Here is a 16,237-nt window from a genome sequence, read left to right as displayed (position 1 = left end):
GAGATTGATGAGTGGGTAGGAAATTATCTTTCTGTCCTTCTCCAGAGACAAATGTATATAAAATAAAGCACTGAACTAGAAGGAAAAAAAAAAAAAGCACTGATAATAGCAAGTACCAATGGAGGATAGATGAAATGGAGAGATGTGGCAGAGCAACTGAAGAAATAACTTTATATAAAGCAAAGGCTCTTGGGGCTGATGATGTGGTGCAGCAGGTTAATGCCCTGGCCTAAAGTGCTGGCATCCTACATGGGCGCTGGTTGAGACCCGGCTGCTCCACTTCCGATCCAGTACTCTGCTATGAACTGGGAAAGCAGTAGAAGATGGCCCAAGTACTTGGGCCTCTGCACCCGCATGGGAGACCCGGAAGAAGCTCCTGGCTCCTGGCTTCGGATCAGCGCAGCTCTGGCCATTCCAGCCAACTGGGGAGTGAACCATTGGATGGAAGACCTCTCTCTCTGCCTCTCCTCTCTCTGTGTAACTCTGACTTTCAAATAAATAAATAAATCTTTAAAAAAAAAAGAAAAAGGCCGGCGCCATGGCTTAACAGGCTAATCCTCCGCCTTGCGGCGCCAGCATATCGGGTTCTTGTCTCGGTTGGGGCGCCGGATTCTATCCCGGTTGCCCCTCTTCCAGGCCAGCTCTCTGCTATGGCCCGGGAAGGCAGTGGAGGATGGCCCAAGTGCTTGGGCCCTGCACCCCCATGGGAGACCAGGAGAAGCACCTGGCTCCTGCCTTCAGATCAGCGAGATGTGCCGGCCGCAGCGGCCATTGGAGGGTGAACCAATGGAAAAAGGAAGACCTTTCTCTCTGTCTCTCTCTCTCTCTCACTATCCACTCTGCCTGTCAAAAAAAAAAGCAAAGGCTCTCAACCATGATGTTCCCCAACACTCCCAAAGAACATTTAGCTATGTCTGGAGACTTTGGGTAATTAAGGATTTTGAGTGGGTAGGGTTATCCTGGATTATTGAAGTGGGCCCTAAACATAATTACAAAAGTCCACACAAGAGGATAGCAAAAAGGTCAATGTGAAAGAAGATAATATGATATCTGAAGCAGAGATTTAGTGAGGTGGCCAGGAACCAAGGAATGTCAAAAGCTGGAAGAAGTAAGGAACAGATTCTGCCCTGGAGATTCCAAAAGGACAGAAACTTGCTGACACTTTAATTTTAGCCTCTTGAGACTCACTTTGGATTCTGGGCCTCTAGAACTCAAAGAATTAACATGTTTTAAGGAACTAAACCAGGGGCCAGCGCCATGACCAGTAGGTTAATCATCCGCCTGCAGTGCCGGCATTCCATATGGTCACCGGTTCTAGTCCCGGCTGCTCCTCTTCCAATCCAGCTCTTTGCTATGGCCTGGGAAAGCAATAGAAGATGACCCAAGTCCTTGGGTCCCCGCATCCGCATGGGAGACAAGGAAAAAGCACCTGGCTCCTGGCTTCGGATTGGTGCAGCTCCGGCCATTGCGGCCATTTGGAGAGTGAACCAATGGAAGGAAGACCTTTCTCTCTGTCTCTCCCTCTCACTGTCTGTAACTCTACTTCTCAAATAAATAAATAAAATCTTTAAAAAAGAAAAAAAAAACACTAAATGTGTGGTAATCTGTTACAGGAGCAATGGGGACAAAGTCTCAAAGCTTCTATCTATCCTTGTGCTAACATGTTCACTGGATAACCCTGACCTACTATCTAAGAGTGTTGCAATAATTCTGAAATTTTCATGCTGGTGAAGCCACATACATCTGCCTGGGCCAACATTTCCAGTTGAGTCCAACCCTTCTTGGACCCTCTGGCCAACTCATCTGCCAGCTGAAGTTTATGGAATGATCTCCATAGACAGCACATGAAACAGAAAATCATCTAGCAAAGCCTTGTTTATTGTCCCAATACACAAAACCATGAGATATAATAGCATGGAAATCCTACATAATTCTGGACATCAAGTTATATGCAAGCGATGACTAAAGATTGTTAAATACATATACCCATTTCATAAGAGAAGAAAGAAATATGTTTTGATTATCTAACTTCTATTAACAATAATCACTAGTAATAAAGTCACTCTAACATACCTAGAATATCCTAGAATTAGGATTAAGCTTGTCAGAATATATTATTATAGGAGCTGGTGCTGTGGGAGTAATGGATTAAGCCCCTGCCTGCAGCACAGGCATCCCCATATGGCTGCTGGTTCAATTCCCAGCTGCTCTGCTTCCGATCCAGCTCCCTGCTGGTGTGCCTTGCAAAGCAGTAGAAAACAGCCCAAGTACTTGGCCCCAGAATGCATGTGGGAGACCCAGAAAAAGCTCTTGGCTCCTGGTTTCAGTCTGGCCCAGCTCCAGCCACTGCGACTATTTGGGGAGTAAAAATCTCTCTGCTTCTCTCTTGCTCTCTCTGTAACTCTGCCTTTCAAATAAAATAATATTTTACAAAGATTTATTTATTTATTTGAAAGTCAGAATTACACAGAACAAGCAAGCAAGTGAAAGAGAGGTGTCTTCCATCCCCTGGTTCACTCCCCAGATGGCCACAACGGCCAGAGCTGTGCTGATCCGAAGCCAGGAGCCAGGAGCTTCTTCCAGGTCTCCCACATGGGTGCAGGGGCCCAAGGACTTGGGCCATCTTCTACTGCTTTCCCAGGCCATAGCAGAAAGCTAGATAGGAAATGGAGCAGCCAGGTCTCAAACTGGCACCCATATGGGATGCCGGTGCTTCAGGCTGGAGTGTTAACTCACTGTGCTACAGCACTGGCCCCTAAAATAATATTTTTAAAAGAGAATATACTGCTATAACTAGTTTCTTTCTGTATTAGTAAAATAACTGAGTATAGCAAAATTTCAAATAACTTTTCTGCCTGGGCAGAAGTGTAAACATCCCCGCTTGGAAATCTCTCCTTCTGCTTTAATTCATACTTAAAATTTCCTCATCCTGGCACTTCCCCTCTTGCTGGGCCTAGTTGGGTCTATACTTCCCTTACTGATCTTATTTTAAAAAGAAAAATATTTAATTTTTTATTTGAGAGGCAGAGTTACAGAGAGGAAGGTTCATCAATCACTTCTAAAACTGGGTTAATAAAGGATGTGGGGGTCAGCATTGTGGAGTAGCAGATTAAGCCACTGCCTGCAACTCCAGCATCCTATAGGGGCACCAGTTCCTGTTCCGACAGCTCCACCTCTGATTCAGCTCCCTGCTAATAACCTGGGAGAGGCAGCAGAAGATGGCCCAGGTATTTGGGCCGCTGATACCCATGGGGAGATCTGGATGAAGCCCCTGGGTTCTGGCTTCGGCCTGGCTGGATGCTGGCTACTGAGGTCATTTGGGGAGTGAACCAATGATGGAAGTTTTCTCTTTTTCTCTCTCTCCCTCTCTCTCTAATTTTGATTTTCAAAATAAATAAATCTTAAGGAAAAAATTTACACACACAAAAAAAAGACTATGACTTTCAGCTTGGGATTCTCTGCTTTTGTGTATTTCTCTCTTAGCACTGTTTCCAGAAGAACCACCTGATATGTCTTAAGAACATTCAGCCACCCAAAATGTCTTAAGAACACCGACAGCCCTATGGAAAGACACATATGGCAAAAAATTGACACTTCTAGCCAACGCTCATGTGAGTGAGTGTGAATCTTCTTGGAGATGAATCCTCCAGTCCCAGTCAAAAGCCTGATTTCAATTTCATGACTCTGAGGCAGAAATACCCAACTAAGGTATTCCAAGATTACTGAGCTTCATAAATTAAAATACATGCTTGTTTTAGGCCACTGTGTTTTGAGATAATTTGTTGTATATGCTTAGCAATGGATAAAACAGTGAGCAATACCCATCGTTCTTTTTTTTTTTTTTGACAGGCAGAGTGGACAGTGAGAGAGAGAGACAGAGAGAAAGGTCTTCCTTTTGCCGCTGGTTCACCCTCCAATGGCCGCCGCGGTTGGCGTGCTGCGGCCGGCGCACCGCGCTGATCCAATGGCAGGAGCCAGGTGCTTATCCTGGTCTCCCATGGGGTGCAGGGCCCAAGCACTTGGGCCATCCTCCACTGCACTCCCTGGCCACAGCAGAGAGCTGGCCTGGAAGAGGGGCAACCGGGACAGAATCCAGTGCCCCGACCGGGACTAGAACCCGGTGTGCCGGCGCCGCAAGGCGGAGGATTAGCCTAGTGAGCCGTGGCGCCGGCCAATACCCATCTTTCAAAACCAAGTTGCTGGGGATGGCACTGTGGCACAGCGGATTAAGCCGCCATCTGTGATGCTGGCATCCATATGAGCACTGGTTGGAGTCCTGACTGTTCCATTTACAACCCAGCTCTCTGCTAATGCATTTGGGAAAGCAGAAGAAGATGGCCCAAGTTCTTGGCCCCTGCTAACCATGTGGGAGACCTGGATGGAGTTCCAGTTTCCTGGCTTCAGCCTGGCCCAGCTCCGGCCACTGCAGTCATTCGGGAAGTGAACCAGTGGATAGAAGATAACCTCTCTTGCATTTCAGGCATGGAAAGCCAAGACATAGTAGCAAAAACTGTTCTACATGAAGGATCTCTGTGAATGAGACCCCAGTGGAAAAAACGTGCCATCAGCCCAGGTGCTTGGGGCCCTGCACCCGCATGGGAGACCAGGAGGGGGCACCTGGATCCTGGCTTCGGATCGGTGCAGTGCCAGCCATGGCGGCCATTTGGGGAGTGAACCAGCGGAGGAAAGACCTTTCTCTCTTTCTCTCTCTCTCACTGTCTATAACTCTGTCAAATAAATTTTTTAAAAAGGGGGGAGGGGCCATCAAAGAAGGACATACTTTTCTGTGAAGGGAGGAGAGAACTTCTACTTTGCATATGGCCCTAACGGATGGAGTCTGTGGACTCAAGAGGCTTCCATAGCCTTGGCAGCTCATGTCAAGAGCCTCGGGTGGTCAGACATCAAAAATAAGAGTGTTAGCTGTTAAATCAACAACAGGAGTTACTGTGTACTTATTCCCCATGTTGGACCTCTGTCCTTAATGAGGTGTACTATGAGGATTAATGGTAAAACTTGTCTTCAAATTATACTCTATATTTTGTGTCTCTGTGTGGTGCAAACTGTTGAAATCTCTACTTAGTATAGAGTTGGTCTTCTGTACATAAAGTGAATTAAAAACGAATCTTATGACAAATGGAATGGGAGAGGGAGTAGAAGGTAGGATGGGAGTGGAGGTGGGAGGGCGGGAATGGAGGGGAAGAATCACCTTATTCCTAAAAGCTGTACATAGAAAATTTGTATTCATTAAATAAAAACCTTCTAAAAAAGAAAAAACCTCTCTCTATCTCTCCATCTCCTTCTCACTCTATAACTCTACCATTCAAATAAATAAAGCTTTAAAAAAATTTTTTTAGAAGCTACTACAGTTTAAGTTTCAAAAATAATTATAAGCAGGAAAAAAATTACAAAAAATTTGGAGGAAAATATTTTTTAAAACGTTGACTAATATTGAAAGAAAACTGAAGCAGGATACACAGTAGACTCATAGAATGGCAAAAGCTCTAAACAGCACTCTCACCTCAGAATCAGCCCTTAAGGCATTTGGATCTGGCTAAAAAGCCCATGAGTTTCACAGGCATGGAAAGCCAAGACATTGTGGCAAAAACAACAACAACAACAACAACAAACCAAAACCTAAAGGAAAGATCTCTGTGAGTGAGATCCCAGAGGAAAGAATGGGCCATTAAAGAAGGCAGTACCTTCCTCTGAAGGGAGGAGAGAACTTCCACTTTGAATATGGCCTTGTCTAAATATGATTGGAGTTGGTGAACTCAAGAGGCTTCCATAGCTTTGGCAGCTCATGACAAGAGCATCGGGTGATTATTGACGTCATAAATAAGAGTGTCAATTGTTAAATCAACAACAGGAGTCGCTGTGTACCTGCTCCCCATATAGGACCTCTGTCCTTAATGTGTTGTACTACGCGAATTAACAGTAAAACTACTACTCAAACAATACTCTATATTTTGTGTGTCTTTGTGGATGCAGTCTGTTGAAATCTTTACTTAGTATATACTAAGTTAATCTTCTGTATATAAAGATAATTGAAAATGAATCATGATGAAGAATGACATGGGAGAGGGAGTAGGAGATGGGATGGTTGCAGGTGGGAGGGAGGTTATGGGGGGAAAAGTTGCTGTAATTCAAAAGTTGTACTTTGGAAATTAATATTTATTAAATAAAAGTTGAAAAGAAAAAAAAAAAGAAAGAAAACTAATAATGTCAGCTTGCCAGTCCTACCTGTAAAAACAACAAGCCACTTATACTATTGGCAGAATATAATCTGCTTCCGGAATAAATTAGCTTCAGCAGGTAAGTTGAAAGCACAACATTCAACTTTTTTTAAACTGGGAAGGAAATCAATTTGTAATTTAAAAATCACAATATCCTTTTTAACCATGATAAGACACCCCACAAAGTCTACCTTATCAAGTACAAGTTGATTCTAAAGCGTTATCTCAGCACAGACCATATCACATGCCTACTGATAAATACATAAGAAAGATAATGGTCAAATTTCAGCAGTAGACTCTACTACCATATCAAAGCATTGATGAGTTTTTTCAGTAAAATTTCCACATGAAAGCCGAAATAGTTCATTGGATCACAGTAGCACACTTTCCAAGGCCATAAAACATTTCCTATAATAAGAAACAGCTCTTTTAACAGAAAACTTATTTCTTTAAAAGTGCTCTTAGTATACAGACATTTAAAACTTCAGGTATTTAAAAAACATTATTCAAAAGCAATAATAAAAAATGGAACTTTTCATTTTTCAGCTATAAAAAATGCTGATTTCAGCAACAGATTGAGCTGTATACATTTCCAATAAAGTAAAATCCTTTTTACCTTAAATGACTAATGATTAAGGTAATTTACTAAGTGATGATTCTAGTTATCTCCATAATAACTATTGATATTGGGGCCGGTACTGTGGTGTAGCCACCTGCAGTGCTGGCAACCCATATGGGTACCAGGTCGAGACCCAGCTGCTCCACTTCCGATCCAGCTCTCTGCTGTGGCCTGGGAAAGCAGTAGAAGATGGCCCAAGTCCTTGGGCCCCTGCACCTGCATGGGAAGACCCGGAGGAAGTTCCTGGCTTCTTGCTTCAGATTGGCGCAGCTCCGGCTGTTGGGGCCAATTGGGGAGGGAACCGGCAGATGGAAGACTTCTTTCTTTCTCTCTCTCTTTCTGCCTCTCCTTCTCCCTCTGTGTAACTCTAAATTTCAAATAAATAAATAAATCTTTTAAAAAATAGCTATTGATATAATGGGGGCCAGCACTGTGGCATAGCGGATAAAACCACCACCTGCAGTGCCAGCATCCCAGATGTACACGGGTTCAAGTCCTGGCTGCTCCACTTCTGATCCAGATCTCTGCTATGGATCGGGAAAATAGCAGAAGATGGCCCAAGTGCTTGGGCTCCTGAACCCAAGTGGGAGACAGGGAAGAAGCTCCAGGCTCCTAGCTTCAGATAGGCCCAGCTCAGGCTGTTGCAACCATTTGTGGAGTGAACTAGCGGGTGGAAGACCTCTCTCTCTCTCTCTCTACCTCTGCCTCTCTGTAACTCTGCCTTTCAAATAAATAAATAAATCTTTAAAAAAAAAAAAAAAAAGCTCATGGAAAAGTAGAATTAAAAGATAAATTAAAAAAATTAGTGAACATCACCAACACTCTCCCAAAATTAAAGCAGAGGCTTCTCTAATGTCATCTGATTCAAAGGGCAATGATTTAGTCGATAACACTGAAAAACAAATGATTAAACTTTGAGCTTCTTTAGCTTATAAACAGCAGATAATAATGACTACATTGTCTCCTATAACCTTGCCCATTTCTCCTGAACAAAGGCAATTTAAATTACTAACTTATCTCTCACATAACTTATCTAATTAAACTGAATTGATATTAATGATCTCTACTGATTGAAGTTTTTCAGTCCTTTCCAGAATATTGAAAATCATGCTAAATTTAAAAATTTTACCTTCATTAGAAAAGGTAGTGTGGGGCTAGCACTGTGGTGTAGTGGGTAAAGCCACCGCCTGCAGTGCTAGCATATCACATGGGTGCCAATTCGAGTTCTGGCTGCTCCATTTCCTATCTGGCTCTCTGCTATGACCTGGGAAAACACTAGAAGATGGTCCAAGTCCTTGGGCCCCTGCACCCGTGTGGGAGACCCAGAAGCTCCTGGCTCCTAATTTCCAATCGGCGTAGCTCCAGCCATTGTGGCCATTGGGGAGTGAACCAGTGGATGGAAGACCTCTCTCTCTCTCTCTGCCTCTCCCTCTCTCTGTGTGTAACTCTGACTTTCATATAAACAAATATTTTAGAAAAGAAAAGGTAACGTACCTTCGATGATAATGATGTCAGGTGTTCAAAAAAAAAAAATAAAGTATGAAATGAAATTTACTCACTCATTGCAGGACATGCTTTTCAAGAACTGCTATAAATTCTATTGATAGAACCCTTCAATCTTGTAATATGTTGACAATGCTGAATTTTCAAGAAATTACTTAGAAAAGGTAAAATGTGTGTGCAAATAGTCTTGCCTATGGGGTAAGATTCCAAAAAGTATTATTCTAGTATATGACTGCCTAGAGTATTTTCCAAGGAGCACAGTTTCTGAACCAAATATTTTAAAAACACATCCTAAGTGCACACACAGATTACCAATATGCTACCATTGATTGTGATATCCTGTATCACTGTGATTACATATTTAATAACTGAATTGATAGGGATGCTACACAGTCCTTTAAAAGCATTGTAGATCAATAACGTCTGGAATCATCCAATACTTTCAATTGATCCACAATTCCCAGAACTGAGAAAAAAAAAGTGGTTTTAGCATAACTAATGAAAAAAAAAAATCCCTGAAGTAGTACAGATAAGTCTTGCTTAAATGATGTAGCTACTTCTCTTCATTCTTGCCCACAGGCCGAAGACTCACTTTGAATGCCTCTAGTGAATCCTGCCATGTTCCAAGTCAATGCGCACCAGACTTAACTTATGGGATGTTTACCTACCCACCAACTTCTGCAGGAGAAAAAGCAAACTTTTTAAACACTTTCAAACGCATGAGAATGGAATTGAAAATAGTAGCAATGTGTTCTGTCTGTATAACCATTGAGTGGCAAACATTTTAAGACTGAATCCATTTTAGTGCTGTGCGCCTTTCATCCTTTTGGTTTCCTGAACTTTCAGCCTTTTCACCTAGCTTCAAACTCTGACCTACCACATTCTGCACTTGCTTTAAAAATATCCTACTTTAACATGTTGGCTTAAAAATAGCTTTGCTTTCATCATTCCAAATCACTTTTCCGCAGAAGTCTGGTTTCTACAGTCGAGCCACAGATTGCCACAACATCCTTATCGATCGATCTCATTCTTTCAACTTCTGGGAGAACACAACCTGCAGCCTAACTTGAGAGTTACGTGTCTGCGTTGCTGGTTTGATCCACTCTTTCCATTTTCCAGGAAAATGTTTCCTTCGGTTGTTTAAGCCAGCGCAGCTCGTGTGTCCACGGACACAGGCAGCGGAGAGCATCCCCGCGTGATGAAGCTACACTCTCCTTTCCGACACCCGTACGTCTTCGAGCGACAACCGTTCGGCAAAGTTTCTCCCCGCCTGCGGCGCCCGCAGTACTTTCCCCGAGCCCGCACGGCCTGCCACCTGCCAGGGTGCACGTCCCCACCGCGGCAGCCCGGGCACAGGGACTCCAGGGCCGGGAGGGGAGGCGCAAGGCGAACCCAAATAAAACCCCGACCGTGTCGGCTGCCACGCGAGGCCGGAGCTCGGGATTCTCGGGCAGGTGGAGAGCCCACCGAGCGCGGCCCCGGGCAGCCTGGCCCGACCCGCGCCGGTCCTACCTGCTCGGGGACACCCAGGAGGCGGCAAGTCCCCCCCCCCAGACACACACCCGGCGGCCGTGCCAGGCGCGCGGGGCGGGGGGAGGGGAGCGCGCCCGGCCCGCCCCCCTTACCTTGGGCGATGGCAATGGACTCGAAGCGGTGCAGCTCCTTGAGCAGGCAGCTCCTCTCGGTGGAGTGCAGGCTGTAGATGAAGTCGCGCGCGCCCTGCGCCGTGTTCAGCGCCTCCATGGGCTCCTTCTTGGGGTGCGTGCCCAGCTGCCGGGGGCCTCCGGGGGCCGCGAGCGCCAGCAGCCCCCGCCCGCAGCAGCACCAGGACGGCGGGCGGGGCGCGGCGGCGGCGGCGGCGGCGGCGGCCGGGCCCGGCCTCAGGCTGCGCGCGGTCCGGCTCCTCAGCAGCGGCAGCAGCCGGGACATGGCGGGCTGAGGAGCGGGGACCCCCGCGACAGTCCGGGGAGATTTCTGGCGCGGCTGAGCCGACAGGAAGACGCTGGGCTCAGCCCGACCCCGCCCCGAGGTCCTCCTGACAGGCAGCCGAGGCGCCGGGCAACATGCACGCCGCGGGCCTGCGCCGCCGCCGCCTCTTCCGTCCCCCTCTTCCCAAAAGCCCGCGACGGCTCCGGCGCCTCCGACGAGAAAAACTTTCTCTGAGGCGGTCGGGCCCGGAGAGCTCCCGGGAAGGGCGGGAGGGCGGTGCGGGCGGGCGCTTCCCGGCTGAGGAGGAGCGGCGCGGGCGGGCGGGTTCGGCGAGTGTGTGTCTGTCAGTCTGATCTTCCAGAGGGATGAGTCAGCCACGCGCCGCCCTCCTCCGGCGCCGCCCTCCTCGGCCGCCGGCTTTCCCACCCTCTGCCTCCCTCGTTCCCACTCGCACGGGCTCCTGTGCCCTCACAGCAGCCACGCTCTCAGGCCGCAGCCGCCGCCGCCGCCGCTACCCCTAGCGGCAGGACAGGAGGTAACAGGGCGGGGCGAAGGCCGGGGGGCGGGGAGTGGGCGGAGCCGCGCAGGCGCAGTGCTCGGGCTCGGGTCGCGCTCCCGGCCGAGGAAGGAGCGCGCACAGGCGGCGGCGCCCCTTCCGGCAAGTGAAGTTGTTAGACTCGCACCCCTTGAGCAGGCGTGCACACATTTGGCGTCGGGGAAAAAGGGATGTGGACCCCTTGTCGGGCAGGGGGGTGCAGTTGCCGCTGGGCGCAGCCGGCGCCATGTCTGAACTGGAGCTTGCCCTGGAAGGTCCCCCGCTTCGGCTCCCTGGCCCGGTGCTGGCCAGGCGGAGAGCAGCGCCTCGTCCAGGCCCTCTGGGAAATGCAGCGCCCCGCCGCGCCCTTTGCCAGGTCAGCGCCCAGCGCCGCCGCGCCCGGTCTGGCACCGAGGCACTGGCTGTGGTGCTACCCCTTCCCAAGACCCAGGACAGCCCCGTTCTTGCCCGCAGACCCCTGATGCTGGAGCCGCAGCAGGACTACTCCAGGCCTCTCCTGGCTGAACGCTTCTCATTTTTTATTGTCCTGTCTGCTAAAGTGGAAAGCTGCGATCCTCCACGATTTCCACGGTCCCAAGACTGAAGTGTTCCCTTACCGTTTCCCAAGGGAGGCGATTTCTGCTTTATCCGAACCTGTCTAATGACAGACTTAGGCACGCTGTCTTAGGGAGTAAATCTACTTAGAGAACAAATCTGATCAAGGGGAATCAAGATCTAAACCACATCCTTATCTTGTCCGCTGCTGCACCCAGCCCAGAGGCTTGTGTGGGGTAGATGCTCTATAAATATGTAAGTGCGATGTTTAACCCGGGTACTGATACCTGCTACTGCTCGAACTCTGCTTCTGAAACTGTATCCCTGAGCTTATTAGATGTGCAAAATCAGGGGCCCCCAGAAACCAGAAACTGGGCCCTTAATTAATATTGGTGCATGCAAACACTTAAAACCACTGCTCTGACTTAAACATGGGAAAAAATTTTTTGTTTTCTTTAGATTTCAAGGCAATGCCTCTGTGTTGTAAAGACAATGACGAATGCTCTGTGGAAAATGTAGGCTCTTTGCAAGAATAGTCTATTTCTTCTTGTCTTTGAAACACCTTGATGCCAGTGTGTACTGGAATCCTCTACAAGTTACTTCATGCTCAGGTTCTGGGGAATACCAGCACACAGTAGCACATCACAAACTGATCTGATAAGGACTTGCTCACCAAGGCTTGCTACATGTAATGCCTTGGTTGTACTATTGAAGAATGTTCAATTCTGTTATAAAACACTAAGAGAAATGAAAAGTAGAAGCAAGTCACAATAAAATATGTTAGACATAAAATAAATGGATACATGTATTAAACACGGATGCAAAAGGATGAAACTTCGGATAGAAAGGAGCATAGAGAGAAAGTGAGCTTTAGATATTAATGAAGCAGGTGCAGTTTCCTTCAATCCGTAGGAGCCCACCCCTCACTGACTCCTGCTTTGGTCCTAATAATCGCATTGTCTGCAGAGAAGACTGGACAAGGTGTAAGGAAAGGGGGGTGTAGAACAGAGAGGAGACAGGATACAAACTCGCAGCCAGATGAATTTATTCAAAAAAAGTGAATTCCCAGAGGTGGGTGGCCAAATGCCAGCGTGCACACAAACTGAACACATGGCAGAGGGCACAATCCTCCAGAGGACTGGGGCTTCTGTATCTTAGGGTGGGCTAAGGATCCAGAGCTGGGGTCCAGGGCAATTTCTCCATACAGGTTTTACAAGTTTCCCTTAGGGTTTCAAACCTGGAAAAGAATCCAGGAGGTGGAGTGGGGAACAATACAGGGTATGGGACTGAACTAGTCTCTTAAAAGAATGCAGGGGTAAGGGGTAAAATCTGATTTTATCTACTTTTAGGCAAGGAGCTAGAATGGCCGAGGCTTATGTCCTTGTCCCATCACAAGACACAACAGCATTGAGTACAACAGAGTTTAGGTACTGTGGCCCTTCCAGCCTATCCCAAGCTGGCTTATCTAACCCCTCTTTCCCCCTTGCTTCTCTGTCTTCTGTTGGTTGGTTGATTGATAAATTATTCTGGTTACTACCACTGCTGTTTGAACAAGAGTCCGTGGCTTCAGGACCCAGTTGTATTTTGTGGCTCAGAAACCCAGGAAAGGCTGGCTTGGGCAGTTCTTCCTTGAAGTCTTATGGAGTGGCCGTCGGGTATCATCTGTGAGTGCTGTCATTGAAGGTTCAAGGGGCTAGATGTCCAGGATGGCTCTCCATGTGACTGAGTGTGGATGCTGGCTCATGGTTGGCCGAAAACTCAGACGGGAACCACAGCATATTCACACAGCCCCTCCAGCACAGCAGATTTCTCACCTGGCAACTGGCTTTCCCCAGAGTGAGTTTCTGGGAAAAAAAAACCAGGCTTGTGATTTTCTTTTTAAAATTTCTTTTCTTTTTGTACTTTTTGAACCTTTATACTTTATTTATTTGAAAAGCAGAGTTACAGAGAGGGGGAGAAGTAGAGAAAGAGAGGGAGAGACTGAGAGAGATCTCTTCTATCCACTGGTTCACTCCCCAAATGGCCGCAATGGCTGGGGCTGGGCCAGGCTGAAGCCAGGAGGCTGGACCTTCTTCTGGGTCTCCCACGTGGCTGCAGGGGCCCAAGCACCTGGGCCGTCTTATGCTGCTTTCTCAGGCTTATCAGCAGGAAGCTGGGCGGGAAGTGAACTTGGATCTTGAACCAGGGCCCAAATGGGATGCTGGCACCATAGGTGAGGCTTAACCTGCTACACCACAGTGCCAGCCCTTATTTCATATTTTAAGAGAAGGGACTCTTGTCTCTCTCTCTCACTGTCCACTCTGCCTGTCAAAAAATAAATAAATAAATAAAATAAAAGAGAAGGGAGATAGAGAAACAGAGAGGGTGGGATGGCCGTTAGGGTGGGAAGAATCACTGTGTTCCTAAAGTTTTATTTATGAAATGCATGAAGTTTGTATACCTAAAATAAAAGGTTTCTGGGGGCAAAATAAAAATAATAATAAAAAAGAGAGACCTGTTCACTGATTCATTCCCCCAGATACCCACAATCGCCAGGGCTAGGCCAAGCCAAAGCCAGAAGCCCAAAACTCAGTGCAGGTCTCCCACATTGGTGACCCAACCACTTGAGCCATAACCCTACTTCCTCCCAGGATACACAGCAGCAAGAAGCTGGATCAGAAGTGGAGGAGACATGACCATATGGGATGTGAGCATTCCAAGCAACAACTTAACCACTGTGCCAAACACCCACCCATCATGGCCTTTTCTAACCTAACCTTGGAGGCCTTCAGAAACACTTCTGCTGTATTCTACTGTCTAGGAAGCAAGCCAGTAAGGCCAGCACACATTCAGGGGAAGGCTATGTGGACCCCGTTCCCATTTTAATGGGAACAGTGGTAAAGAATTTGAGGACATGTTTTAAAACTGCCTACAGGGGCCGGCACTGGTATAGAAGGTTAAGCCTCTGCCTGCAGTGCCAGCATCCCATATAGGCACGGGTTCAAGTCCCAGCTGCTCCACTTCCAATCCAGCTCCCTGCTGATGTGCCTGACAAAGCAGCAGAAATGGCCCAAGTCCTTGGGCCCCTACACCCACATGGGAGACCCAGAAAAAACTCCTGGTTCCTGGCTTCGGCCTGGCCCAGCCCCAGCCATTGCAGCCATTTGGAGAGTGAACCAGTGGTGGAAGATTTTTTTTTTTTCTCTCTCTCTCTCCTTCTCTCTCTGAATCTTTGTCAAATAAATAAATAATCTTTTTAAAAATTCTATTAAAACTGCCATATAATAATGTACCTTCAGCATCTCATTTTTTCCTATAAACCTAACTGTACTGTGACCTGTGGGACACAGATTTGATGGGAATAAAACATGTTGCTCAGTTCACCCATCTATTAAATGGTGGAAGGGCACCTACCTTATAGGGTTAGAGTGAAAACAAATCAGTTAGTACATATAAAGAATTTCAAACAGTACTTGAAACAAGTGCTTAATCAATATTAGCTATCATTACCTAAATCCCCAAGAACTTCTGAAACCTCTAAGATTAGGTCTTGAACCCTAATTTGAAAAATGCCTACCAAGATGCCTGCAGCTTACTACATGTATGGGTACTAACTGGCTCCCTCTGTACTCCCTTTCCCTGAACACCCGAATGCTCTACATATGGATAAGTGGAGCGATGGGGAGGGGGATTGAGGTCTGTTCATGGAGCTGTGGACAAGTACAGTAAAAGGCAGGTCTAGATGTGGGTGGTGCAGAGGAGATCTTGAGGAAATATGAGGAAGCTGAAGCGGTAATGCTAGCAGCTGGAGAGAGTTACAGAAATGGAAGCAGGGGGAGGGCCCAGAAGGCAAACTTGGCCTGGCTTCAGCCCAGCTGCTCTTTACTTCTAAAGATGACAAACATCATGCCTCAATAATAACCACAGTCCTCTCCCCGTGAAAAAATTGCTGCTGAATCATCAGTCCATGGTAGGCTGTGTCCTATAAATACTCTCTGGAGTCCCTGGCAGCACACAAGGCTGTTTGCTGCCTACCATTTATGATATGTTATGTGCCCACCTATTGCTGTCCACTATAAAATTTTTTAAATCATTGCTCTATCTAGTGGCACCTTTAATCCTCTCGTCTACCCACATTTTGCACTTTCCTTATTTCACTTCTCACCCATCAGATCCCTGCCTGACTTACAGGAAGCCCCTGCCCCACCAGGACTGTGGTGAATTGATTGTTGCTGCACAATGAAAACCACAAAATATTATTAGAGAAATTAAAGGAGGCTTAAATAAATGTAGGGAAACATCTATTCAGAGTGGGAAAACTCAACAGTATAAGATGCCAGTTCTTCCCAAATGTATTAGTCAAGGCTGTCCAGAGAAACAAAGCTAATAGAATAAACACAGATATACAGAAAGGGAGGTATTATGAGAGGTTGGCTCACAACCAACCTCTGAGAAGTTTGGGAGGCTGAGAAGTTCCACAGTCTGCCATCTGTAATCTAGAAGGTTAGGAAACCTAATGGTATAGTTGTAGTTCAAGCCCAAGTTTCTGAAGAACAAGGGAGGCCAAAGATGTTGGCTTCAGTCCCAGTCTGAAGGTCTGACTTCAGGAACTCCGTGTCTGAGCAGAAGATAGATGGAGGAGCTCAATGGAGAGCAAGTTCACCCTTCCTTGTCTTCGGCTCTGTCTGGCCCTCAATGGACTGAGTGATGCCCACCCAGAGTGAAATGATTTCTTTACTCAGTCTGCCAATTCAAAAGCTCACCTCTTCTGGAAACACTCTCACAGACCCATCTAGAAAGAAAGTTTTGCCAGCTAATAGGGCACTAATCAGTCCAGTGAACTGATATAGAAAATTGACCACCATATGAAACTAGTCTACAATT

At 46.9% G+C, this 16,237-nt stretch overlaps 1 protein-coding gene across 3 annotated transcripts in view; it reads right to left on the bottom strand.

The window, feature by feature from the left end:
- The window catches only part of TMEM65 (transmembrane protein 65), a 139,103-nt gene extending 128,330 nt beyond the window's left edge, over positions 1–10,773 (bottom strand). The window contains exon 1 of one of the 3 annotated variants that reach the window (XM_062188017.1): positions 9,981–10,773. In XM_062188017.1, the coding sequence (XP_062044001.1) occupies positions 9,981–10,284 (304 nt within the window). In that variant the 5' untranslated portion in view covers positions 10,285–10,773. The remainder of the gene's footprint in view (positions 1–9,980) is intronic. The other 2 variants (XM_062188018.1, XM_062188019.1) reach the window with 2 other exon arrangements.
- Between the last annotated feature and the right edge of the window lie 5,464 nt (positions 10,774–16,237).

The sequence above is a fragment of the Lepus europaeus genome, chromosome 4 (assembly GCF_033115175.1).
Source record: "Lepus europaeus isolate LE1 chromosome 4, mLepTim1.pri, whole genome shotgun sequence".
Lineage (NCBI taxonomy): Eukaryota > Metazoa > Chordata > Mammalia > Lagomorpha > Leporidae > Lepus > Lepus europaeus.
The sequence above is the reverse complement of the archived record's forward strand: the minus strand, read 5'-3'. Positions and strand labels throughout refer to the sequence as shown.